The 27,750-nt window shown below is 41.4% G+C and overlaps 1 protein-coding gene and 1 long non-coding RNA gene across 3 annotated transcripts in view; one reads left to right on the top strand and one right to left on the bottom strand.

Annotated features, from left to right (window-relative positions):
- LOC148125063 (uncharacterized) overlaps positions 1-27,750 on the bottom strand; it is a 558,115-nt gene that overhangs the window by 131,811 nt on the left and 398,554 nt on the right. The gene's annotated exons all lie outside the window — the stretch shown is intronic.
- LOC113441953 (tubulin-specific chaperone cofactor E-like protein) overlaps positions 1-27,750 on the top strand; it is a 75,751-nt gene that overhangs the window by 1,002 nt on the left and 46,999 nt on the right. The window contains exons 2-9 of one of the 2 annotated variants that reach the window (XM_087939155.1): positions 4,786-4,909; positions 6,677-6,826; positions 8,344-8,483; positions 9,972-10,153; positions 12,241-12,497; positions 14,297-14,423; positions 15,856-15,972; positions 20,753-26,526. In XM_087939155.1, the coding sequence (XP_087795281.1) occupies positions 6,694-6,826; positions 8,344-8,483; positions 9,972-10,153; positions 12,241-12,497; positions 14,297-14,423; positions 15,856-15,972; positions 20,753-21,071 (1,275 nt within the window). In that variant the 5' untranslated portion in view covers positions 4,786-4,909; positions 6,677-6,693 and the 3' untranslated portion in view covers positions 21,072-26,526. Of the gene's footprint in view, positions 1-4,785; positions 4,910-6,676; positions 6,827-8,343; positions 8,484-9,971; positions 10,154-12,240; positions 12,498-14,296; positions 14,424-15,855; positions 15,973-20,752; positions 26,527-27,750 lie in introns of those variants that run through there. The other variant, XM_087939156.1, reaches the window with a different exon arrangement.

The following is a 27,750-nucleotide window of genomic DNA, read 5'->3' as shown; positions in this document are numbered from 1 at the left end:
TAAGGGGGTGACCCCTGGAAGCGGGAGGCAGGACTCCCCTCTCCTTCTTGGGGAAGGGGCCCTGGTTGGAAACAGTGGACTGAGAGAGGGAGGGGCAGATTGCCCCGACCCCCACCCCCCACCCCATGTAGGCAAGGGACAGTCAGAGGACGCTCTCCAAAATCCTGTGGACAAGAGGGAAAGGAACAGACAGATGCTGGCGGTTTTCTGGGAAGAAGAAGAAGAAGAAAAAAAAAGTAGTGGATCCTTGTGTGTGGGTGGGGGAACAAGAGGCCTGCAAAGGAGATCAGCCTCTCCGTCCCCAGATGTACTTTCTAAGCACCAGAGATGGAATTGGGTCCTTCCCAAGGCCCCCTTCGGTGTCCCTGGGAGCAGCTGATAGGTAGCTTGGTGGGAAGAGGAAGGTCAGCATCATCATAGTTCTCAGTAGGGGGAAAACAGGCCTGGAACAGGGGGAAAAAAAATCATTTAAAAATCATTGGTTCAAAGAGGTGAGAAACAACAGTGGTGCCAAATGCCTGCTTCGTTTGCATTTCCACACATACTACAGCATCCAATAGTTGAGGGAATATTAAAAAGAACCCAACAGTCTGATTCATAACTTCGTTAGGTACTCAGCCGTTGAATTCCATTTTTGATTTGTTAACCTCTGAAGGCCTTTATGAGTCAAGGAGTTTAGTAAATGAATGCTTTTCCATAGACCTTTCAGATTAAAAAAGGAACATTGATAACGTTGGTACAGATAATAGTAACATTGATACAAATAATAGTAACATTGGCACCGAAACTTTTTTCTTTGGGGAAAGACTAAGGCTGTCATATGGTAATGGTGATAAGATGAGGGGCTGTTGCCTCTGGCCCCTCCAGTCTTGAAGCAAGATCTTCTAGGTTTTTCCAAAATACCATAATGCACCATTTATCTTACAGAAAGTATCAAGCAGTATCCCATCGTTGACATTAATCCTTTAAATGCACATGGCTGTGGTTTCCTTTCCATCTCCAGCCATTCAAATGGCTAATGCCCTTGAATAAATATTAACGATGATAGCATGTACTTGAATAATTTGGTGAGTTATTAGTATGTTGCCTTCAAGCAGTGTGAGAGGTGCAGAAGTCTGGGGAGGAGGGAAAGCATTTGTCTCCTGTTGTGTCATCCAAGGACCATCTGGTCCCATCTATTTCCGTGTGTGGAACATGGCGTCTGGCTTTCAGAAGTATCCAACCTCTTTGCTCAGGAAAGGCGGTACCTTAATGCTACCAAGCTTTTAGCATTTGAAAGAGTCAACTATAATTTTTCCATGTTGCCATTTATAAAAAGTTAATCTATTGATCAGCTCGTTGCATTGCATGAAGAATGCCTTATGTTGAATTCTTCCATGTTCTTTTTAAGAAAAGTAGAGGTGACAGAAGAATTTTTCAATGGAAACTGGTAAATCCACTGCCAGTTAGAGTAGATAATTCTAATACAGTAATCTGGTGGATCAGGTTGTCAAAAAGGATCTAGAAAAAACTGAATCCCCAGGAAGGCAATATATACAGATTAGACTAAATTTAAGAGAGAATTCTGTAAAAGACAATGTCATCTGTACTTTATGACAGTTACAAGGAATCTTCAGAACAGCCATTGATTAAAAAAAGATTTAAAATAGTCCCTAAAGTTTGTATTTTATCAGGAATTGGACAAATAAATACTATTTCCTGTATAGGTTCTTGCAAATAGGATAATGATGATATTTAATGTGCCCTTATATCTCAGATTGTCATAGCCAAAAAATGAGCTTATTTATTTCAGAGTATAGAGCAGGTTAATTCAGAAAATGAACCACCTCAAACAATTCATACTAGAACCATGTTAGGGTTTAAACTTTCTGTTAAGGTTTTCCTATCACATTGATTTATATGCAGTTTCATCATTTGTAGTGCATAGATTTTAAATGACACTTGCAGAGGGGTAGTTATACTTGTCCTCTGATGGTTAGCTGTATTAATTTATTGGCAAATAGGTGTACCTGGTGAGGTTGTATTACCTGTTTCTTGGTAAAAGTTTTTATTTATTCCCAAACTAAAGGCAAGTGGCAGCGTCTTATTGAGTAACAATAACATTCTTCCTGTTTTCTGGCTTACAAATTGAAGCTGAGTTTGAAGGCTTAACTCTGGTCAGGGCTTGAGAGCGAAACCGTTTCAAACCCATTTTAAGATCTTCCTTAGTTTCATAATGGAAGAAAGGCAGTTTGAAAGATGTAACATCACCTCAGAGTAAATGGAGTTCTATTTATTATAAGATTGTTATTTTATAGATGTGCAAATATGTAGCTAATGTACCTAGATCCCTGTCCTCATCACAGCTTTCCTTATTCAAGTATTAATATTGTTAGAGACAAAGTATTTGCTAAATGCTGTTGACTGTCTTCATCTTGTCTAATATGCTTGAAAATACTTTCACTGGCTTTTAACTACATTGGAAAATGCATAATTTTAAAAAAATCCAAAAGAATTTATTTTAGTGAAATGGAAGAACTGTTTTGCTATATTTATGGCAAGTGTTGTCAAAGGGCTTCATTTTAAGTGTTTAAGAATTAGCTGGTTTTATAGATAGCAGATGCCTCATCTGCATTTAATAATAGATATTTTAAAAAAATTAAGTTGCATTCTGGGAATGTTTGGTTTTCTTAGTTGAAGCTTGATTTTTCCAGAGAAGGAAAGTGGTTTATTAACTCAGAAAACCTTCGTAATGGTATAATAACTATTTTTGGAAAAAGCCAATGAATGTTTCCACTCATGTTTATATTTCTGTTCCCCATTCCCAAGACTTAAGCCCTCCACTTTTTTCTGCCTCTTTCCAGAAGGTGTATAGTTTGGACTTTGGTTACAAATGCTCCTTTTCAGAAGGAACAAAGGTTACTCTGTTTCTGCATTTTAGAATTATTTTCTGTTGATGTTTCGAAGTATGATTACTTTGATAAATCCAAGTGATCAATACAACAAGCCTTTGTAATGCTCAGAAGCTATTGTTAAAGTTCAGTCTATGAAATACTTCCATGTTGAATGACACTTTATGAACCTTTTAGAGATTTATTGTTTGTGATGGACTGAAATGCTCACCTTTTTTTGAAAATGTTTGATTTTAAAAGCATTTTGTTTCAAGCTTGAATACTGCACGCCTTCATATTATACAGCCTGGGGGCTACATGTGGCCCACCAAACAGTCTTTGAAAAAATAAGTACTACAATAAATCCAGAGCTGTCACTGCAGCCCACTCTAGTACTTCCATTGCCATGGAGCAGCTGATCAGTATTTCTCTGCAGCACATTACAATTTTCAATATTACCAATGCAGCTTTTCCCCCTCAATGAATTGTGCAGGGCTGGAGAAGTGTAATCCCTACCAGCACCTTAATATGACTTATCCCTACCAGCACCTTAATATGGCTTATCTTTCTTCCGAAAAGCATTCAAAATCTAAGTTTTAGTTCCTATGGAATTATTTCATGAACCTTAATGTGTAGTTCTCAACAACCCTGGGACATTCGAATTGTGGGTTCAGTTTTAAAACTGGGAAAGATTTGCCCTTTAAATTTATATTCTAGTTTAGGGGAATCCCAATTAGATCTGCATTCTTTTATGTTGGCTTTCCCAAGCCATTCAACTAATATTTTTTTTGTTCTTATTGCACTTCGGATTTTTGTATTACTATTTTGTAAACTGGCATGATTTACCAGAGAAGTTTAGTATTGGAATCTTTTTTTCCTTGTTGGTTAATTGGATGGGAGCATAATGGTATAGTTGTACAGAGAAACCCTTCATTTATTAAACCTTGATACAACTATCTTTGCATACAGTGGAACAAATTCCCATGGACAATTTGTGTAATGGCATCACATAAATGATGTAATTAGTATAATGGTATCATGTGAATGATGTAAATCACAAAAAGACTTTCTTTCTGTATGTTCTGTCAGTAATAAATCCTCTCCCTGCCAAATTAATCCCTTAAAATAAATTTTCTCCATACTTTACCTTCTTTGTCCCTCTTTTGATCAAATAATTTTCAGTACCATGCCGCTGCTCAATCAGAAAAGCAGCAATCCATCATCAGCACTTAGTTGTTTTTACAGTGCTTATACACCACCAAGTTGAACAAATCCACACATTAAAAAAAGATTAAAAATACAGAAATCAATCCCTTTAAGCATAAACTCTGCAGTAACAATAAACATAAACAAATCGTTAGCCCATCAATAATGTCAAGAAATTACCTACCGAATGCCCAGTTAAAGAATATGGCCTCAAGTACCTTGCAAAATAGTCAGAACACAGAATGAAGGACACAGTGTTCCCAGAAATGAAGCTACTGCAGTGATAGATGACCTTGGTGTCCACATATCTCTGCTAGAAAGCAGGAAGGGAACCCTAATCCTCCAAATGTTGCCTTTGTAAGCTGGGCAGATTCTGCTTCGAGGATCAAATTGCTAGCTATTGACAGTCCTACCTGGCATAAATTTTCTAGTTCCTGTTCACAAAACAATGAGATCGTAGGAGGAGAGCTATGCTAGTCTATAAAACTCGTAGCACTCGTTCCGAGTCACAGATTTTATTCAAAGACATAAGCTTTCATGAGTTGCAGCTTTTCAAAAACTTATGCTTTTAATAAAATTTGTTACTTGGAAAAGGTGCTGTCAGATTCTTGGAAGAAATGTGCACGTTAGATAGCATTGCTTATTGAATTCACTGATGCTTGTTTTAAGTTCCCTCTTTTCTTCCATTCTCTTATCCTTTCCTGTGCAGGGAATTACATGGCTGATCTTTTCCCTCCCGGAAAAATAAAATGAAGGGCTAAGAAGATTCTCAGAAACTCATACATGTAACTCCCGAGAGAGCTGATGCTGAGACTAAAAAATAACCATCTGGTGTAAGTAGGGAACATCTGAGACATTTTGCACTATTTATTTTTGTGGGATCAAGTAATCCACCAATTGAAGCTCCTACGATTTAAAGAATTTGGACACTTTTTCCCTTCAGTCTCCCATGTGAAAGTCGTTTAGCTCATATTTCCATCACTTCATCTGCTATAATTCCAGGAATGGAGGGAAATAACTTGGTTGGTTGCTGCTACAATTGAACAGTTGGGTGATCAATTGTACATCACTCACACATTTACCTTCTGCCCATCTCTGGTGTTGATTAATTCTTCAGTGTCTTAATTTGTATGTTATTTCTATTCCCATCTGTCAAATATTGACATTTGCAATAAATTGGAACAATACAGACACATCTTGCAGATTGAATGCTTTATGCCCAGCTCCTATTCACACTAGAACAATGAAGAAGAAAGTGGTGTGTTTGTATAAGTTTATAAGATCTACAAACGACAAGATACTATAGTTACTATAGTTATTTTATTAGTCGCTCTAGATCAGGGGTCGCCAACCTTTTGGACCTCAGGGACCACCAAACTCAATTTTAAATCCCAGGGACCACTAACCGGTTCTGTAGTCATGGCCTAATTTGTGGGTGTGGCTTGGTGGTCATGTGACTGGCTGGGCATGGCTTGTATGTAAATATTATAAATATTTATATAAATATTGAATTTTTTATTTAAAAAAAGAGCAACTTTTACCCCAAAGCAGGCAGGCAGATTGAGTTGCTCACAGAATCATTCAGAGATCTATCTATCTGTCCTCGGCTAGCTCAGTCTGTCACATAAAATTTGCTTGCTGTGAGTCTGCACCGAATAACAGAACCTTCAGTCCTAAGGGAGGTTCGGCTGTGCTTAAAAGCAGAGCCGAAGATCTAAAGACTAGCTAAAAAGCAAGAAATCCAACCATTTCCTGCTTCCTAGCTAATCTAAATCTCCCGGCACAGCAAACAGCTGATGGTCGGGAAAACTAGCAATTTAGCAGGCCAGTTTGCCGGATAAGGAGTGAATAGGCGGGGAGGGTTCCCGCGGGCCATGTGGGTGGCGCAGCCTTGTGTTTCTGTGCAGCCTGGATTAATTGCTTTGCGGGGTGTGTGCTCTGGGGGTGAGATTTCTCTTGGTGACCGCTGCTCTAGATAGTATATTCTGTGCTGATTGAGTATTGATTTTGTGACTGAATTTAGAAATTCACAAAAAGTTTTGCTCTCCATTCCTCTTTTTTCCCACAAGCATTTATTTTGATAGTGGTTTGAATGGTTTAAGGAGCTAAATTGCACGGGCTTTGTTTTGTCCATTTGGATCCCACTTACCTGTTCCTGACCTCCCTGAGTGGCCACGAGAGGATGCTTCAAAGCCTCATACAAGCTCCTCAGTGTTATTGCAGGCATTCCAAATGCCTTCTTTCAAGCTTGAATATCTAGGCCAAGGGTGTCCAACCTTGGCTCTTTAAGACTTGTAAACTTCAACTCCCATAATTCCCTGCTCAGCATGTCTGGCTAGGGAATTCTAGGAGTTGAAGTTGCCAAGGTTGGACATACTTGATCTAAGCCTTCATCTCAACAGGGGCCACACTGAATAGTTCCTTCACTATTTGATTTTGGAGTAAATTGGCTTTTTTTAAATAACATCCTTACTGTATGAGGCTTTCCAAACGTTTAGTGAATTTTAACGCATTCACTCACCCAAATTAAAATGTCTAAAGATGTGTTTTAAGTTTGACAGTGGAAGAAAGGCATTTATTTCCCATCTTTTGAACCACAGCATTTCTGGAAGGGACAATGGATCAGCCAAGCGGAAGAAGCTTCATGCAAGTTCTTTGTGAAAAATACAGCCCGGAAAACTTCCCTTATCGTCGTGGTCCTGGAATGGGCGTGCATGTCCCAGCTACACCTCAGGGTTCACCTATGAAAGGTACAGCTTTTGGCTGCATTTTTTCTTTTGACTTCCCTAGAGCAAGGCTTGGATTAAAATGTACTACATTTACTCTTTGTTCTCCCTCTTCTGTGAAAGGGATGGAAGGGAAACAGAGTTTCTTTCTGGACTGCAAAGAATTTTTGGGTGCACTGACTGTGCATTCACTCCTTCCTCCCTGACCCACCACCCTCAATTCTGATTTTGAATTCCTGTCAGGCTGATTTCTATCGCAGACATTCCCAAAGAGAAAATACAGGCCAGGTTATTTGGGTGGAATTGACAGTAAATGAATGTGACGGAAAAGAACAAAAATAAGTTGAGTCAGTCGGGGACAAAATGTATTGTATGTCACTCAGAGTTAACCTTTCCAGAGACACCGTAAAGGGTGGGGGGAGAAATCTGGTTATTCTTCTGATTTCTTCATTCAGGTACCTCAGAAAGATGGAAAAGCAATGTTGGCCCTGAGTCAAGGTTATGTTTTTACTAAAATGCTTCTATCCAGCAGAATATCACAGGGTATGCCGCAGCATACTGCTGGCTTCTTCAGTGCGCATACCCTCATCACCCTTTTTATTTATTCATTTTTAAATAAACTTTATTAGTCTTTTGTATATTTTAAAAATAAAACGAAAAATAAATACCATGACATTAACAGTTTTGTGACATCTATCTCATACAATTTCTATCTTTTGTACATACTTACAAATATATACAATTTTGTGTGAATATATACATTTAATCTATGTTGCTTATCTTTAATTCCTTCATTTTCTTTCTTAATTCAATCCAATTATACCATTTTCCCCAAATTGTATAGTATTCAGACTCCTCTTTCTCTTATATTATTAAAGTCAATTTGTCCATTTCAGCACGTACCATTATTTTTTGAATAATCAGTTCATCCGATGGTATACAGTCCCAGGAAAGCATCTTTTATATGAAGAAAGAAGACCTCTTGTGCTTTCATCTTTCTATTTGTCTCCAAAGTTACTATTATTTTGATAGATTTTTTTCCCCAGAGTAATTTGGTTTCATTGATTTCTGAAATACCAAGACTGCTTCTGAAGTACCTACTGAAAATATCATTAAGGTAGATGATAAGAAACTGTGAAGAGGGACATTACTTGGTATTCATAAAGTGCAAATGTGGAATCTAGAGAAGGATTCAAAGGAGAGGCTTATTGTGTTTTATCTTTTGACATAGTCATCCCAAACCAAATAACTACATTCATAAGCTCTTAGGACATTGTAATTTACAGTTTTATGTATTTAAGAGTCACTTTTCACTTTCATCCATCAAAGAGCATCATGGGCTGCATAATAACAAAACAGTATCTTTTAAAAACAGCCATATTAGGTAGAGTTCATCAGACAACATAAATGGAATCTAATTTTTATACGGCATTTTTTAAAAAAAGTATTCTGGATCAGATTTGGTTGGATGGGCAGGTGATACATTGCTCTACAAAAACGAGACTCCTTATAAGGGCCTCCTGTTGGCTCTGTTTTTCCAGACCGTCTCAACCTGCCAAGCGTGCTGGTGTTGAACAGCTGTGGGATCACCTGTGCAGGAGACGAGAAGGAGATAGCTGCCTTCTGTGCTCACGTATCTGAACTGGATCTTTCTGACAACAAATTAGAAGACTGGCACGAGGTAAAGCAGCTTATGCGAACTTCATTCTGAGTAGTAACGAGAACAGCTGTCTTTGCTGCAGGTAGAGATGGCTGTTCCGGATGGATTAATTTTGGATGCATCTGGAGTTATTGGAGCAAATGTCCTTGCCCAGGGTAATCCAAGGACTTGATATCTGGAAGGTTTAGTACAGAGATCTCCAAACGTGGCAACTTTTAAGACTTGTGGACTTCAACTCCCATAACTGGCTGAGGAATTCTGGGAGTTGGAAGTCCACAAGTCTTAAAAGTTGCCAAGTTTGGGGACCCCTGGTTTAGTACTTTCTCCTTCCATTTCTTCCTCCAAACCTCAGGCTTTCTCAAGCGGGCTACCCCTTCTTTCTTGCTCATCTGTCCTCTGGAGATTCTCTTCTGAGCTCCCCTCATCAGTTTGTTGCCTTTAGCTACAGTTTCATAATCTCAGCTACCATCCAAGAGTGGGAGGGAAGAAGATGTTCTGTGTTTTGCTGTCATTTTTCCTTTTGGGGGGGACCTGTTAATGCCTGCATTAGAATGATGTTTGGACTGGGCCAGGGGAGATGAAGTTTCAAGCGTATAAAATATGGCTGGATGACCCTGGGCTAGTTCTACTCTCTCGGTTCAGCCAACCTTCCCCACAGCTCTTGAGGGGATAACATGAAGTGATATCCCCATGTAGCTCACCTTCCACTCATTGGAGAGAAGGCAGAATGGGATTTTTAGCAGTGGAAATTTCTAATGGTTAATGAAACTCGTTGATTCTCTTAATTTTTATACTTAAGAATTCTGATGGATCCCACTGACTCTCATTATTGTTGTCCCTCTTTTAGCCTATGTGTCTTCAAAAAAAATGGATCCAGGTTTGCCCAAAATTTTGCATAATTGTTCTAAATGCTCTCTAGTAGTTTGTATATGTGTTTCCCTCCGTGTTTCCCTGCGGCAAGGCTTTGGATTATAATCAGGCAAAAAAAACGGAAAGGTTGTTTGGTTGCCTTTTGGCCATCTGTTTTTCATTTTCAAATGTTAAAAAGAATTAGAAAGTTGTTTGCAAAGGGGGAGAAACCCAAATATTAATCAATTTCAGGAATCAAAATTATTTACTAAAATGGTATTTGGCGCATACGGGATTGCAGAAAAGATGGGCAACCCTGGATAAAATAGTCCTTTGAAAAATGTTGGCACTTGTAAGTTATTTTTTTTCTATAGTCGCTGTTCTTTTCTTTAGAAGCCTGCCAGGTAGCTGTTTTTTCCCCCTTATCAAGTCTTTTTAAGAATGTAATTAACTGAACCATTGAGGGGAACAAGCAATTAACCAATCAGTCTAAATCTCCAAATGGCCACGGTATGAATTACAGATAACTATCTTGAATGCTGTTAGAATCCTTATCATTCTTCAACTCAGGGAAGTGGACTGGAAAGGTTGCTGGGAGGTTTTAATATTATTCGAGATCTGATTACAGATTTTTTTTCCCCTTCTTCCCTTCTCTTCCAGGTCAGTAAAATTGTGTCCAATGTCCCTCACTTGGAGTTTCTGAACCTGAGTTCCAATCCTCTGAATTTGTCAGTTTTAGAAAGGAAGTGTGCCGGATCTTTCTCTGGTGTTCGCAAGCTTGTGCTCAACAACAGCAAAGCTTCCTGGGAAACAGTTCACACTATACTGCAAGAATTACCAGAGTAAGCCTAAAGGAAGTAGGGTTTTGAGGGTTAACTGACAAAGAGAGATTAAGGAAGGAGGAGGACTTACAACAGTTAAACTCAAAACACAAATTCCAAAAAATGAAAGTGAGCCTTCTAATTGCTTTGTTCCAGACTAATAGTGGACAGGGCCCTCAAAAATATGTTATCTATTTGACTTTTTGAATCTTACTTTGCGCCGGCTGACAGATTCAAACCTCCAAAGAAAATCCAACCAAGAACTGTTGATTTTAAAGCTGAACCTAGGGTTCATTACAAAATCTGGAGTGTAGATTTCCCTGTCTATACTCCGGTTGACTCTATTTGGTTTCCTGCCTTGGTTGGTTTCTATGCATGTCTGGATGCATTGCAATTTCCAATTTTATACCTAGTGGCTATATTTCCATCAATTTGTTACTCTACAAATTAACGGAGGAGTTAAGGCACTCTACAAAAGGTAGTGGAAGGTTTTACTAGAAGGTTTTACATTTGGCTACTAAAAATTGTTATCCTAAAGGAAGGAAGGCGAAGGAGCTTTCCTGCCTGATTGCCTGATTTTAACAAAAAGCCGTGGTTTTCAAATCTGTTACAATTATTATGGCAGCTTCTTGTCATTGTGATTTTATTTACATGTTACTGAATGGTGTTCCAAGAGGTTCAGTCTCTTAAATTTAGTTTTACTCCCTTATAATGAGGGTAAGATGCTGATGTAAGATTATAGCTTGTGTGTGTGTGTGTGTGTGTGTTTGTGTCCTGAAAGCTTCAGTATATCTTAAACTCCATATACTGGCAGCGCACTAGATCCAGCAAAAAACTGGGTTCGGAAATAAACCACTTATCTATTTGCAAAGTTCTTTCTTTCCATTGAGAAGCCTTCAACAGCATATCCATCCTTAGGCAGAGTACATCACAGAGCCACTTGTGGTTTGTGCAGATCTATCTACTTCCAAAGTTTTAGACCACATTTGGACAATGTTTCCGAACTACTGCTAAGCTGCTTGGTGCATTTATCCGTAAATTTATCAAATTAACAGATACTGCCAGTAGGGCAGTCCACATTCTGCCTTTCTGCTCTTCGGTTATCGGATCAGATAGCTTGCTAATGGACAGGCTGGCTTTTGATTGAGACTAAATGGGGGGGTGTAGAGAGAGTGCAGGACAACTTCCAGTTAAATGTTCCTTACATATTTTATAAGGCCTGCGTTGTCTGGCGGAGGTTCCTTTCAGCTTGGCAACTCTCGTTTTCCTTCATGTGGAACCAAAGCTTATTTAATCCAACTTTCTGCTCTCAGACTAACTAACCAAATGCAGATGCCTTCAGAAATCCAGAGATGGGATTACAAGGGCAACAGATTTTTTTTCCCCCAGCAGTTTTCCCCTAGGAAGAGATATTTGAAAGTGCTTTTTTCTGCTGCTGCTGCTGCAAGTACCGTATTTTCCCGAAAATAAGATCCGGCTTTTGTTTTTGTTTTTGCCACAAAAAAAGGCACCAGGTCTTACTTTGGGGGGATATCATCCACTAACTAACTTCACTTGCGTGTATCGCCCCCCAGCCTCCTTCTCGCTGTCAGAGGCCTTCAAGAACTTCTGCGGCCGGCAAAGCTTGCCTTGCCTTGCCTTGCCTTGCCTTGCCTTTGCCTCTGCAGCCGATAACAGAGCTCCGGATCAATCTGGAGCTTTGTTTAATCAGCTACAGAGGCCTTCAGGAAAGCCTTGCCAGCCTTGCTGTCTGCAGAAGAAATGGGCTGTCAAGGCAGGTGTCGGGGTGTGCGAGGCCTGGCTACAACTGTCTAAAGGTAAGTAGTAGGGCAGCTCCACACACACACAACATCCCCACCCTAGCTTAATTTTTACCCGGGCACTCTGGAGTGGGCAGGATCTTAATTAGGGCTTATTTTGGGGGTAGGGCTTATAGTGGGCACAGGTGTAAAAATCAAGCTAGGACTTACGTTCAGGGTAGGTCATATCTTTAAGAAAACAGGGTAATAGTGATATAGCTCATCAATGTGTCTTTTCCTTAAAACCAACCTTAACTTGATTGCATAGAGTTTTTGCTGCAAGTTTTAATTGGAATTTTCTCCCTGCAGCTTGGAGGAACTCTTCCTGTGCCTTAACGACTATAATACAGTGTCTTGTTCTCCAGCTTGTTGTAATTCTCTCAAATTGCTCCACATAACTGACAATAATCTCAAAGACTGGACCGAGATCCGCAAGCTGGGGATAATGTTTCCATCGCTAGATACTTTGGTTCTGGCCAATAACAGTCTGTCAACCATCGAAGACTCTGAGGATTCCCTGGCAAGGCTATTCCCGAACTTGCGATCCATCAGTCTGCACAAGTCAGGTGAGACCTTGGATGAAATATAAAGGAACAATATAGGAGGCCTATCTGAACAAAGGCCTAGCTTATCCAGGCTTCTGTTCCCAAACTGCTCACATAGATATTCCGGAAAGCATCCTTCTGCTGTGTAGAGGCACACTTTCCCTCAAGCATGGAAATAAATTATGGCTCCTCTGTTAGGCAGGGAAAATCAGTGTGGCTCGGCAGGAACATAGAGGCAGAATCCAAATTCTCTCTTGGTCACATGTTTATTCAGACTGGACAAAGGTGTGGGTCCTATAGGACTGGAAGAATCTTAAATACATTTTAGAGCAAGCATATATAGTTTTCTTAGTTTCACTTAATCACCTAACAGGAGACACAACTCACAGTAGATAAAATGTAGAAATTACAAAGATACTTGTTCACACATCCTGTGGTAATGAGCACCTATTCGGTTGCAAGCTTTATGGTTTCTTTAATGAAGTCTTAGTGAGTCTTGAGGCCTTAATTGTTTTATTTCTGTCATGTCAACCTAAGAATCATCAGACCAATTATCAGAATCCTGAGTAACACCCTAGGGCCATTAATCATTTTATCCTGAGAATTTTGCCTGATCTGTATCCTAATTGGCAATCTTTACTATCTATTTTTTTATTGTGATTTCTATAGTTGCCATAAGTTCTGAAATAACTTTCTTTATGGCAAGTCACTCAACCTTTTGATCCTGTGTAAGCCAAAAAAATCTAGTATTATGGAAAAGATAATTTTATTAACTCTCTTCATGCCGTAAAGTTTTTAGCAACTCATGCGGCACTAACATTTAGTGAGGCTTTAAAACCTGTTGCGTAAGTTCCCTCATCGGTGTGTGTGCATGCAGTAAGGGAGCACCTAATGACAAGACAATTGGCAGAGGAGTTGGCTCTCCTGAAAGATTTACCCTTCTTTTTGTTCTCCTTCCTAAATTAAACCTCAACACCCTTCATTCGTGCAGGCAAATATTTTTCGTCATTTCCCTTTACACTTTCTTGATATCGTAGCTATGTCAACTGGCTCTAGATGGTTTTCTTGTCATAGACTTAGAGATGAGGGAGAACACTGGCCAGTTATAACACCTTTTAGAAAAATGAGATGGGTCCTCTTCAGCATCTGAAGCGCCACACTTCATCGCTCAAGAATTCAGAAAAGTATTATTATTCCTTAAGAATAACTCCATTCAATTGCTTCCATTTGTTTGAATTGTGATTCCACTGAACGATAACAGGGTTTTACTGATTTATTTAACTTACTACTTTCGTACTGCTGGGAATATGAGAATGTACCATAAGCCAAAGCCTTAACTTCCCAAGAAATCTAATCCAGTAGCTGTGTTTTTACCAAAATACATCAGTCTCTTTCAGTAATTAATCACCAGCTTCATTGGAGCAGCAAAGGTGGAAATGAAATGTTATTTTCAGAGAGTGAAAGTAATTGAACAACTCCCCAAAATAATCTAACTTATAAAGGCTGACATTTTAAAAACAAAAAACAAAAACAAAATATAAGTCATGTAAGTATAAGATCAGCAGGGAGAAATCTCTGTTCAGATGTCACTCCCTGGTAACAGTAATTTTCTATTTACATTTGAGAAATGTTTAATAGAGAAATGTTTGAAAAATGTGTGTCTGCCTGCACCTTGAGCCATTTCTTTTTCTATTCTGTTCCTCATTGAGTTTCGGCCTGAGAATAGTTTTCCCGCAAGCACAACTTTGACCTACTATTATACGTTACCCCTCTTCACTTGCCTGTTTTCCTTGCCTGAGCCTTTCCTTTCTTTAAAGCAGGTCTGCATTCCTGGGAAGATGTGGACAAACTGAATTCTTTCCCCAAGCTGGAGGAAGTGAGGTTGCTGGGAATACCTCTCCTTCAGCCGTACACCACTGAGGAGCGGAGGAAGCTGGTAATAGCCAGGTCTGGAGATTTTGTAGTAGATCCAGCCTTAATACGATTAAACATTGTTATGTGACTTCAGTCTAAGGTGCTCAGTCTCAGAGAGGGACTTGGAAGATAGTGGAGTCCTGTAACTTCACAGTTTTGTGAGTGAATCAAAAAACGGGGGAAGGGGAGGGAAGGAATCTATGTTGTGAATTAAAATTGTTCTGTGTAATATAAGTGGCAGTGGACTGGCAAACCATCTTACGGAGCTCTGTTGTAAAGGACTACAATCATAGCCTTGGGGGTGGAATCATAAATCTCTTGTATTTGGAGACTGCTGCGTCTTTGTGGCCATTTTTGCTTGATTCCCAATTGGTATTTTTGATGCTCGCTATATTGCAGATTTTATTTATTTATTTAAAACCATTATCTACCGTTTCCTTTACAAAAAAAAAAACATACCTCAGTGGTTTGGACTAAAATTGATCCCTTCCATCTTCACGTCTAGCCTGGGGCATCAGGGAGAATCAACAAGACTACACAGCAAAGCCCTAATCTCAGATGAGTCGTTTAACTTGCACTTCAGTGTCTCACTTTACAGCTTTGCAGGCAGGGAGATGACTCATCATGGCTAAGGACAGGAACTAAGACAGGCCTTTGTCAATCGATGGTAAAGAGAGAGGACCCTATCAATGGGCTCACTTCATAGTCTTCCCCTCTGGTGTTTTGTGTTTTGCAATGAGATTACACCCAACACCCATTGCACATATGCCGGTCGGTCGTCATCTCCTCACTGAAATCTCAAAAGCCACTGATGATAAATGTTAAATTAATGTTGAGAAGTTTACAGACAGTTGCTTGAGCTGTGCTCCGATAGGTACTGATTTAAAAGAAAGAAAACCTTTGATCCCGTATTCTGCAGTTCTGCCTTCATTATTTTCTTCAGTGTTTAAAATGCCTAAAGTGTGTGCAGCACCTGATCTGGACGCTGTCCTTTAGGTCCCAGAGAGTCAGCTATCTTTCTATTCATACTCTTCATCTGGAATGATTGGGGTGACAGACTAACCCAGGGACTACAGAAAATCTCTCTCTCGCTCCCTCTCCCCTCCCTCCCTCTCTCACACATCAATACTGCAGAATGGGGAAGCAGTAAATAGCAAATTTCTACAGCCTCTTCTTAAGTTATCAACATTTTATAACCTGTCTTGAAAAGTCCGCAAGAAGGAAGGCTTTTAGGAAGTCATCCGATATATTTATAATCAAGTCATAATGCACAATTTTAAATCAATTTCTCTCTGTATGGAGCCCTATAAAAATGCAGTTTCCCTGACGGCTATATTTTTGGGTGTCAGATTCTGCAGGAATCTCCTGAGAAGACAATATTTGCCGCTGACTATTTGGGGATTTGTTTTTTTCCTCCCCCCAAACTTGCTCAGCTGTTAACATTTTCTCTTCTCGTCTTTGGCAGGCTACCATCAATCACCAAGCTGAACGGAAGTGTCATAATGGATGGAGAGCGAGAAGACTCTGAGAGATTTTTCATCCGCTATTACATGGACTTTCCACAGGAAGAAGCTCCTTTCAGGTGAGGGATTACCCAGAAGTTTGCGGAACGAATTAAAAAACTTTGGCTATTTAGCATAGTTTTGAAGACGCGAAATATAAATTGAGGTGTCCCCGGTTCAGAATTGCGCGCTAAGTCACTCACCCGATAAACCCTCGGCAAGCTGCAGAGCCTCGGCTGAATCTCATTTATCTTCTCTGTGGAGCCTCATATATATTACCGATTTATCTTGCAAGGCCGCAAATGAGTAAATTACCATTTGAACAGCTACAGATATCGGTAAGCACTTCCAGGGCTGAGGAAAGACAGTAAATAACAGGCCAAGGCTGAATGCTTTTTTGCCAATATTTGTAGCACATTGTTAATGAATAATTAAGAGGACAGTCGAGCTTTGGCTGTCAGGAAAGTTGCAATCTGAAGCAAGAGGAAGGAAGGGGTAGAAAGGGAAAATGGAGTAGAACGATACGATGCATGGGGATGGGTTGATTAACGGCGAGAAGGGGGCAGCTAAAGCCAACGGGCAAAGAGTCATCCCAACTTGGCGTACATGGACCCAGTCCGCATTGATTGCATTTTCAGCTTTTCGACCCTCGCTTGCCCTTCCTAAACCAGATATTGAGGCCCTTGAATGAGTTCAAGAGTGAATGGTCAGGCAATTCCAGAGAAGAAAAAGATATTAAGAAGTTCGGGGCAGAGAAATCTTAAAAGGTCTCTTGAACACTCGACTCCAATGAGTTTCCCATGATTTTTGGTTTGGTTTTGCCTCAGCAGGGGTCCCCCAATCTGTTCCCAGCAGGTTAATATAGATGGCAAAATTGCCTTTTGTCTCCCCCATTCTCTCTGTCCCCCCCCCCCCTCCTCAGTTTGTAGCCTTTGAATAACCCTGGGCTTCCCTCCCCCAGCCTGATTGTTCAATGGCCTCTTTGTCCCGATGGCCTCATCTGTGTGGGGTCTTGAAGAGACCTTCGCCCTCACTGGAGACTGGCTTTCCAGTCCACCAGACCAGGATGCCATTTCAGGGCCCTTTGAGGGCCGTGAATAGCCGAGGCGGCATCCACAAAGAATTGAGCTTCAGGTTCACATCCTGCATCTTTTAGTTCATGCTTGAATTTCATTTCTCGTGACTTTTCTCTCCCCCCCAAAAAACTCAGTTTTCTGATTACTACCCTCTTTCCTTTCCCTTTTAGGTTCTTTCTCTTTCTTGCCCTTCCAAGGTTGACGTGTAACTTTTAGGACCACATCCTCCAAACAATTATTAACAATTGTGATATTAATAGCAACATCACAATCTTCCCCAAAGGAGTTATTTCCCCCCCCCCCCTTATTTTTGCAAACTGATGAGCTGCCATCCTGGTATCCAAGGTGTTAATTCACCAGATCTTTACAGCTTGTTTAAAATGCCCACACAGATTTCATTTGCAATGGAATTGCCTAAGAGTGAGATTACAAATGAAAAGATCTTTTGTGTCATTTCTGACTGCTTAAGTGCCCTTGTTAGATCCAGAGACAAAAGACGCACTTCCCAGATACAACTAGAGTAAAGATGAACTTAAAGATCTTACAATTTGGGAGCTTGAATACAGTCAGATTTAAGATGCTGAGCCAAGGGACCTCAAAATTTATACAGCAGCCTCGGACCAATTACTCATTTTAACCCAGCATTGTTTAACAGAATTGTGCCTTTGGGAGTGAAATGAGTGGCCTTGTGCATTCCAGCTTGTGTTCCCAGGAAGAAGACAGGATATGAATTTGTTAAATGGAAACTTTTTCACTTTGGAATACAAGCTAGCTTTAAAAAAAAAAAAAAACCCAGATTCCAGCAGTTTTCAATCCAGTTTGAGGAAAATAGCTTTGCTGTCCCCAATAATTCTGCGTTGTTCTTATCTTTGTTTCATACAAAGAGATTGGACAACCGTTTGTCTGGAATGGACTAGGGTCTCGTGCTTTTGAGCAGGGACTGGAAGACCTCCAAAATCCCTCCCAACTCTCTTATCTGTTATCATCTGGTGAGAAGTTCCGGCCTTAGGTGGGAGGGAGAGAGAAAAGAATTGTGGAATCTCCAGCACCCTTGGATACTCCTTTGTTTTGATGACACTGGCATGGTCTACCTCTCTGGTAGCAAGAGCCTGCAGTCACCTCAGTGGGAAAGCAATCCTTTTTCAGAGCTCTGGCTGAACAAGCCATGGATCCCATTATACAAGAAGTGACGGAATGCATGGAGGTGTTGAAACCCATCCAGCAAGGCTGCCTTTCACTTTCCACCATTGACTTAGCTGCCGTCAGCCATCGCGGGGCTCAGAGGACACGGTCTTCCTTATTTCCCAAATCGTCGCTTCGCCAAAAACGGACCGAGTTTTCTCTCCGCGTTAATTGTGGAGCCAAGCACAGCAGCCCGTTCTCCGAACACTCGACCTCTGTGAAAGCTGGTTTTGTCCAAGATGCTGGGGAAAACCGAGGGCGCTTCATCAGCACACACACCACCACCACCACCACCCCAAAAAATATTGCAGACAGACAGAGGCTCTGCTGTTGGTAGAATGTCCTTGCCTTTAACGCGAGTCCCCTGGGAAGGCCCTCCCTCCCTCCCTCCCTCCCTGGTTGCCAGGCCCCATCCTCCCCTGACAGGAGCAATGACACAGCAGCCAGCGATCCCGGATTCCGGCCTGAGCCAAGAACGAAACAAAAGGGGCTTTCAGTCTAAGGGCATCCCTTAGAGACTCTGAAATGTTATCCCCTCCCCAATCTTAACCACTCTTTGTGCTTATCTTTTCAGCTACCTTGGACTTTGGGTTGACTTTTTACCACTTTCCCAGCCCAGCCGAAGAGATGCTCCTTCCTCATTATTAATGAGAGATATCTGAAAAATGCCTGGGGAGGGAAGGGGGCTGGAGGGGAGAGCAGAGACAAGGAGCAAAGACAGAAATCTCTAACCAGCAGCATAAACAAGAGGGTATTTATCTCTGGGAGGGAGCGGACACTTGGGGCCATCCAGACATTGCTGCCCCACTTTCTTTATTTTATTTTTTTCTTCCTCTCCCATCCAGCCTCGTCCTCCCTTTGCAAATGCCAAAAGGGACGGAATTCAGAAAGGCAGAAGCTGAACCAAAGTTATGTCATTAATAGCTGGTAAAAATTTCAGCTTGACTCCGTTCCTACGCAAGCCGTGACAGCAGGATTCACTCTGCCAACGAATGAATACTGAGAGACAGAAGAGGGGTTGGGAAGGAGGGGGGGAGGATGTTTCCCCCCCCCTCCCCAGCCCTCTGAGGATGTGGAGCATTGATCTCTGCAGCATTCAGCAGGACGGCTTGGCAGGACCATGCTGAAGGCCCTATATCTGTGGAAGTTTGATCACAGGGCTACCACTATAGGGAGCCCTCGACTTCCAACAGTTCGTTCAGTGACCGCTCAGCACTGGAAAAAAAAAGGGACCATTTTTTCACACTACCGTCGCTGCATCCCCGTGGTCACGTGATTTACATTTGGATGGTTGACAGCTGACTCACATTTATGACGGCAATGTCCCGGAGTCGTGCGATCTCCTTTTTTGTGACCTGACAGGCAAAGTCAATGGGGGAAACCAGATTCACTGTACAACCGCCGGGTTACTAATTAACAAATGAGGTGAGACAAGTCGTAAAATGGAGCAAGCTCACTTAGCAAACCTCTCACTTAACATGACAACACGGGCTCAGTTGTCATAGGTTGAGGATTGCCTGTAGTTCAGGCACATTGTGAGATTTTGGAATTGTACCTGTACTGCCCCCTAAATGTATGTGGTCTACACGTTGGACTTTCTCTTCATTGGGGGTGGAGAATATTAGCTGATTGAGCTGGGACCTGGCACCTTTGCCAAGTTTGGGGGAAATGCCGGTGGTGCCAGGTCCTGAATCAAACCATGAGGGGCCAGAATTGGAGATGGCACGGGCCACTGGTCTGCACCTGATTAGGATGTCCAGTATTACTCAAAATGGCGTGGATCCAGGATCCTTAAAATAAACCACCTCTTAGTTCATTCTTTAATCTCCAGTGAGACCCTTTTTAGTTCATAATGGCTGACCGTTTCGTTTTCTACATTGTACCTGGGTCCTAAAACTAAGTAGTGCATTCAGCCCCATGACTGTTGACTTTCTGGCTCCAAGTCCATACAGTTTGCTTTAAGGAACATTTTAGGTCTCTGCTTGTCCAGCCTGCAAAGAGCAGAGTTGATCTTCCGGTTGCTAAAAAGCCTTAAAAGAGTTGAGTTTCTCTGGGGGTTCCCTCCTTCCCCCCGCCCCCCAGGTTTGTAGGATGTTGTTAGTTGGCTTCAAAAGGTTGGCACAAAAACACCCGGGAAATATAAATATATAGAGAGATATTTTTTCTTAAGTTTTCGTGGGTACTTACATGTATGGTATTCAGCTTTGTTCGGGTATTTTCCCACGTCATTATAGTTGTGCTTTTAAAGTTGTAGCAACGTTTCGGCAGAATCTCATCTGCCTTCATCAGGCTTCTGTATTGTGTTCGTCTGTGAGTCAGACTTTCCCAGCCGTTTCAGTTTTAAATTTGGGGCTAGCCTACTGCTGTGCCAGAAATTTAAAACTGACTCATATATATATATATATATATATGGGATCTTCAAACTTGACAACTTTAAGACTTGTGGGTTTCAACTCCCAGAATTCATCCTCTAGTCATGTTAGCTCAGGAATTCTGGGAGCTGAAGTCCACAAGTCTTAAACTTCCCAAATTTGAAGACCCTTGTAATAAAGCAATATATTTAGCAACTTTTGTATGTTGTATCTCTGCCCCGTTTTCGTAGGTATCAGGAACTAGTGACAAAATACGGGAAGCTGGAGAAACTGGCGGTGGTCGACCTGAGACCTCAGAGCAGCGCCAAAGTCGAGGTTCACTTCAAAGACCAAGTGAAGGAGATGAACATCCGCTTAGATCAGACGGTAGCGGAGCTAAAGAAACAACTCAAAACGGTGGTCCAGCTGCCCATCAGCAGCATGCTGGTCACCTACTTCGATAAGGAAGATCCTTTTGGCCCCGAAGAGCTGAAGTACAACTCGAGGGCCCTGCACTCCTACGGCATCCGGGATGGCGACAAAATCTACGTGGACTCCAGAGCCAAGTAGCCTCTCCTGCTCCAGAAGGCCTGCTCCAGAGTGCGCGCCCGCCCGCCCCACCCACGTAACACCACCAAGGGACTTTCTGACAGGGGTGTTTCATTTGGGTTCATTTGGTTGAGATTTGGCGTTTTGGAAGTGTGTCCGATCACTTCTCTAGCCCAGGTTAGTGGGTCCAGATCTGTGAGATAAAATAGCACCAGGATTGAGCGCAAGTGACAGGATGCTCCTCAGAGGCGTGACACCGAGCAGGTGGGCTGCGTCCCTTTGGCCTCTCACAGCTGCTTCAGTGTACACTTCTGAGCCCGGAGGTTATTACAGCCAGGGAATTCAGCCTTCCCGCACCGCCTAAGCGTAAGGTACGTGTGAAAGAGATTCTGTGCAGCTCTTGTTCCCGTGGCACTTGGACTCCAATTACAAACGGCTGCACTGCTTTCCCTTCACCTGGGTGGTCTGTCATTTCTTTCTTCCTGGGGGGCCTTTTTGGGAAGGAAAGGGTTCTTCAAGACATGGCTCTGCGGGATTATCCGGCAGCGTTCTGGATTCCAGATAGCTGAAGGAGAGAACGCTGAGAGGAGCTTAACGTGCGTGTGCACACTGTTTCCCTCTCTCTCACACACACACATACACACACCTACAGCTTCCAAAGCACAGTAATAAGGACACACTAACAAAGCTGCATTCCTTTAGATAACCCTCCTGGTTTGCCAGTTCTTCAAGGTAGCATAGATAAACTTTCTGCACAGGGCACATCAGAAGTTAAACGGATGGCACATTGACATACAACCAATGAGTCGGGCAGCTAAGCAGAACAACTGATGGATCTGTTTGATAAAAGTCATTGCCTGGTTGGATGCTGAAGTAAACTTTCATTCAGCAGTTTGCTAAGAGATCACAAATCCCTTGTAGTGCTGGTATATATATATATATATATGTTCAGTTCCTTATTACTATGAATTACACTTCGGGTGGCTTGAATGCTTCTCCCTCTCAAACCCTGCATCCATAAGTTCATCCTTAGAATAAACGTGTGGCAGGATTAGCTGAGGGATAGACACTGGTTCCTACCAACTAGAAACCTTCCATAGCTAGTTTTAACCTGAATTCCAAATTTTGTATCATGATACATAGATGGAAACCAAAATCCAAGACAGCTTGGTTCATTTTTAGTCCATTTTTAAGCCAATAGAAGCATACAAAACCATTCCTGGTCCTCCCCAGGTAGGTCATTTTTATGCACGAGTCATTATTCGGGACTTGTCCCTTTACGTGGTCCGTGATTCGTGCAGCTCCGGTAGGATGAGCTCCTGTTATCTAACTTGAAAGCAATTCTATTTTAACTTGGGATGTGTGCAGTGGGCGTCTGATTACAGCCACTGCCGCGAAGACCACATGAAATGCTTGCCCCTGTTTTCTTAGGCTCCCGGTCTCTTGTACGGTTCTCCTTGGAAATGCATTAAACTTGTTTGCTTTGTAAATCAGTCGGGGGCTGCCCTTCCTTCCTCGTGTCAGTTTGACAAGCTGGAAGCAGTTCAATCCATCCATTTTACACATGTACATTTAAATGTCCACGAAGCTGGCTGATTCTTATTACCTGTGCACTTTTGACCTGAGTTGATAGCTTTTATGCTCCAAAAGGAAGACTTTTTTGCATCCCCTGATTCTGCTATTCCCTCTGGGGGCTTCCTTTTTATATAAATTGCAGAGTGTGGGGGTTTCTCCCCCCTTCTTTCTGGATATCTGTACTGTTGGAAAGCAAAAGAAAGTTCTTTTGTTTTCTCGTTGGAAAGGAAGCATCGCCACTCTCTGTACATTAAAGAGAGGGAACGGCTTAGACAGAATAGCATTCGGACCGCCATCCCTTGTGAAGCCACAGCTCTCCATCACATTGTGACTATTGGACGTCACTCCAGAATAATCATCTGGATTTTATAACTATAGCAAGCTGAGGTTCTTTCCTCTCCGTTTACTTAGCTAAATGCCCTTATGGTAGCATTGTGATGCCATCCCAAATCAGCGTTTTATTTTTGATCGATGCATTTGTGTGTTTGTGTTTACACATGCTGTAATGGGGGAATGTTCATGTCAATAAGATATTTTATTATAAAGATTTATGGAAAGATAGACTTGTGTAATAATATACTATTATTTTAGCAGTGGTCCTACTATACCAAATACCCTAGTAGGGGTTGACAGACTGGTTGGGTACAAAGGGGCAGCCACTGAAATTTATGGAACATCCATTGGAACCGTTATCTTCCTCCCCGCTCCAATGTTGATGCTATGGTAGTGCTGTTCACGATCCATGTAGCTGGTATCTTAGAAAGAAACATTAAATAGGCCGGGGAGAGAGACAGCAAAGGAATTTCACCCAAGATTCATATTTTTGTGCGTATTATTGAAAGAGAGTTAGTCTTAAATTGTAAACCTACTTCCTTAACCTTACGTCTCCTGTGTTGTGACTCTTACAGACTTCTGGAGAGCAGTTAAGTTAGGAAAAAAGCTGTACTTACCTTATTTAAATCTGCAGGTTATATAACTTAGGCAATTCAAGAGGGTTTGCTTAAGTTGACATTCTGCTAGGTATAATATAGAGAGAAAAGGCTACAACAAAACAGCCTGTTTTTTTCTTCAACCTTTTCCATTTTTGTTTTGGTTTTTTTTTTTTAAAAAAAAATACATAAACAAATGCTTTGGAAGCTGAGGTCTGCATCTAATACATTCTGTCAGCTTTCTGCAATTATACAGAATTGGCACGTAACTATAGGCAAAAACTATGTCGGCATTGGGAGTAGCCAAGCTACATCAAATATTTAATCTTTTAATTAGGTACATTATAGGAGGATAAACGCAGCAGGAAAGGGAGAGTAATGTTAATGGCATTCTGTACTTCAGCTGCATTTTTGCATTGGATTCAGCTGCGAAATCTGTGGATCATCCTGGTTTGCCATTAGCGTCAAATTCACCACATTCTCCGACGTTCTGGGTTCAACCCATAGTGCTGATTGGTTCCCTATTTGGGCTTTTTTAAAATGCTGTGTACAAAAAGGAGATGCCGTATCGGACTTTGCCAGTTTTCAACTCTGCTTTCATCCAGCGCTAACGTCACACTAGATTGTTTCTGACTGACAACTGATTTTGACCATTGGCGTTTTGCTTAAAATGTTAATATTATCATTCAGTTCATGTTGGGCTAGTCATCGGATGAGAACGGTCATAAGCCAGATGCCACAGCTGTTTGCTGTTGAACACATGAAAACTCCCCTTTATGCTAGAGCAGGGGTGTCCAACCTTAGTGTGTTTTAAAACTTATGGACTTCAACTCCCAGAATTCCTCAGCCAGCCATGTTGGCTAGGGAATTCTGGGAGTTTTTAAGTGCACAGGTCTTAAACATTGATAAGGTTGGACACCCTGTGCTTAGAGGCTTCCTCTGCAGGTAGTTAAGAAGCCAGGAGACTAAATACTGTAGAGATCATTTGTATTGAAAGACTGAATGGGCCCTAAACTCATCCACATCCAAAAATCTGGACAAAAAGTGAAACGATTGACTTCTTCTGGATAAAAAGAGCAAGAAGATTGACTTCGTCTGAAGTTATATTCTGAACTGCACTACCAAGTTCACCATGGGGCAGTGAACCCCGTTGGTAGGAAGCTGCGATTCTACCTACAAAAACTCTTGAGGTTTTTGGGGTGGGGTTAGTGGCAAGGCTCTGGTCACCGGAAGGAGTTTATATTTTTCCCCCAAAGACCCCTATTTACGAAAGGCGACTCTTTTTAAAGATAAGTGGGGCAATGTCAGAAAATCCTCCTTTCCACAATCGGGTTAATCTGTAGATTTCATTGCATTAGAAAATAGTGTGATTATCTGCCATTTTTAATGGTCTTGTACTGGGAAAAAAAACCTGGGGAACTGGGAAGTATTAACTTTGGAACTCAGGGGGCTGTTTATCGCTGGGTAGCAAGCCATAGCAAGTGATTCCCAGCTCATATCTGAGTCTGGCAGTTGCGCGTGGTATTGAGCAAAAAGAAGGCTCTTGGTTGGCATTACTGCGGGTGAGTAAGTTCTGTGCATGTTAGACCTCAATTTAGCCTTCACATTATGCAAAGTAGGAAATTTGTAGCTAATTCTGCTTCTGTGATTAAGTTGAGCGAGGAACTTGTGATTTCCCCCACCTCCCCATCCCTTTCTGACAGGGAATGCTGGGGTGAAGAATGGGCAGGAGTGTGTGTGTGTGTGTGTGCGTGTGTGTGTTCTGTTGAGACCCCAGTATTACTGGAGAAATTAAAAGAATAACCCAAGCAAAATGACATAGGCCTCTGAAATCTCTACCCTTGCTTTGAGCGTTTAAACTTCCTGTCGGAGTCCCAGAGAAGGCCGTGTATATATGGATCCACTGAAGTTAAAGGCGTTTGCAATAGACCCCGTAGCGTATTTACTCATTAGCAATCTCCAGGGTTGAAGACTCTTAACGCAACTCTATGTCTCAGTGATTTTGTTTCTGAAAAAAATCACATAGATTGCATCCCCATTTTCATAACCTGAGCCTTTTCTCCCCACTAGACCTTGAGTTGAAACTGGTTATCAAAGCAGACCGTATTCGCTCTGCTGAATTCCATGAACCAGTGTTTTTCAGTTGTGGCTGGTTTAAGACCTGTGGACTCCACCTCCCAGAATTCCCCAGCCAGCTGTGCTTGAGCATGTGGAGAGCTAGTGAGCCTGGATCTGATTAACGTGCTGTTTCCTAAGGAGCCCTACTTTGTACTAATGGCTAAGTAGAATGTCCTTTCTAGAGGGAGCTGCAGCTGCTCTCCAGAACACGGTTGAGCACCGGGCTGCACCCTGTTCGGTACCCTAGTTGTAAAGATTTGGAGTAGACAAATAGGCTGCAACTTGGGAAAAAGTGCCATTGAATTCGAGAGCTAGTTTTTGGTAGAAAACTGAAGTTACACCAATGGAGCAAGGCAATTGAACGTAAATAAGAGCGTGACATCTATGTAGAATTACCATTAGGGAGTATCTCTTCTGAAGAATCTACTCCTGTTTTACTCTCTTGCTAGCACAGACCAAACAGTGAGGAAGAGGACAGCTTAGTTCACTTCCAAATCTAATATCTGACTAGGATCCTTGATTTAAGTCATTTGAAAGGGCAATACAGGTCAACCTTGGGATAGTTGGTAAGGCACAGTGACATGCAGCAAGCCCTCATTCGAGATACATAGGGCCTAAAGATTTTTCTGGATCTATTTACCTGGAAACATATCTGACAAGATGGTTAAATAGAAAATCCACTAAAGTTTCCCTTTTGTTTGTATTAAAACTCATGTACTTTTGTGGAAGAAAGATAATATCTCTTTTCCAAGAAACAAGCATTGTATTTCAGTGTTCAAGAACTTGCTCCAAATATAAGGCAGTCAATTGAATGATATCAATAAACTTTTAAGTTTTGTAAAAAAAAAAACAAAGTGTGAAAGTATTTTATTTACATATTTCGTTTCTAAGCCATAAATTCTGATGCGCATGGATCTTGCTGGATTAAGTTTGAGCTTCTCATCTCTGCTTGTGGCTGTGCTCTGGGAAGACTTCAAAACTGTCCAGAAAGTCAACCTCTGGCTGTTGAAGTCAGCTGGTGTGTTTCCTGAAACCGTTCACAGACCTGAAATGATTTTCTTTTGATTTTCTTTGAAACCAAAAGCCCGAAGTAAGAAATCCATGCAAACTGTAAATCCACATGAATTCCTCCCTACACATCGATTTGGGGTATTCTATAAGCTTGGAAAAAGTTACTTTGGCTCCAGAGGTCCTTCTCCCCTGCGCGAGTTTATTTCTTACGCTCTTTAATGCTAATTTGGTAACCCTATATAGACCCTCCCTCAGTAGTACAAAGGAAGGGATGCTTTCTTTTTCTCTACTACTTTTTTTCCCCCCCTAAGTGAAAAGTGATTCTGATCAAAACAGCCTCATTCCTAGTTCTTCCAACCTTGACATCTCCTTTCTGGGTCTCCTGGAAAGTTTTTTTTTAAGTTTTCAGAAAGAGATTGCTTCAGAATTGCAGCCCATTTCTGATTCGCCTTTCGATCAGCGAACATATTATTATAGACTTTGAGACGCAAAAGGGACTTGTTATTCATTGAAAACCATTTATTTAGTTTTGTCTTCAGATTTTTTTTTTTAAAAAAAAGGATTTTTGGGGAAGCATCAATCATTCACCATTGGCAGACGTTTATTGACATGCATCCTTTGCTGACTTAAGTTTTCCCAGAGTTGATCAAAACGTGGTTTCAGATTTCAAGATACAATTTTGCTTTGCTCGACCACAAACCAGGTTGGTGATTTTGTTTTCCGTATATTTATATGCCTCTGTTTAAAATCTGTATTACTTGTTGTTTTGAAAGATTTTTTTTTTAAATTCTGCATTGTACACTCTTGTCTTTTGGGGATACGAATATGTGTTTGTGATAGCGGTTTGATGTTGCTGTTGTTTTTTTGAAGACCAGCCATCTAGTTTGTTTTTATTTTGTTTGATATCTCAGACGCCACATAAAAAGCAACATGTTCTCTGCAATGAGAACACTGAATGGAGTTGATTGCGAATTGGATGTGATAAGTCTACTAATATCAGTTTCTGTTCCCAATTACATAGAGGAAAAGGCAGAGCTTTCTGCTCCCTTGTTCCCTTATCATCCCAC

Source organism: Pseudonaja textilis, chromosome 9, assembly GCF_049901715.1.
Source record: "Pseudonaja textilis isolate UNSWEBS1 chromosome 9, rPseTex1.2, whole genome shotgun sequence".
Taxonomy (NCBI): domain Eukaryota; kingdom Metazoa; phylum Chordata; class Lepidosauria; order Squamata; family Elapidae; genus Pseudonaja; species Pseudonaja textilis.
The sequence above is the reverse complement of the archived record's forward strand: the minus strand, read 5'-3'. Positions and strand labels throughout refer to the sequence as shown.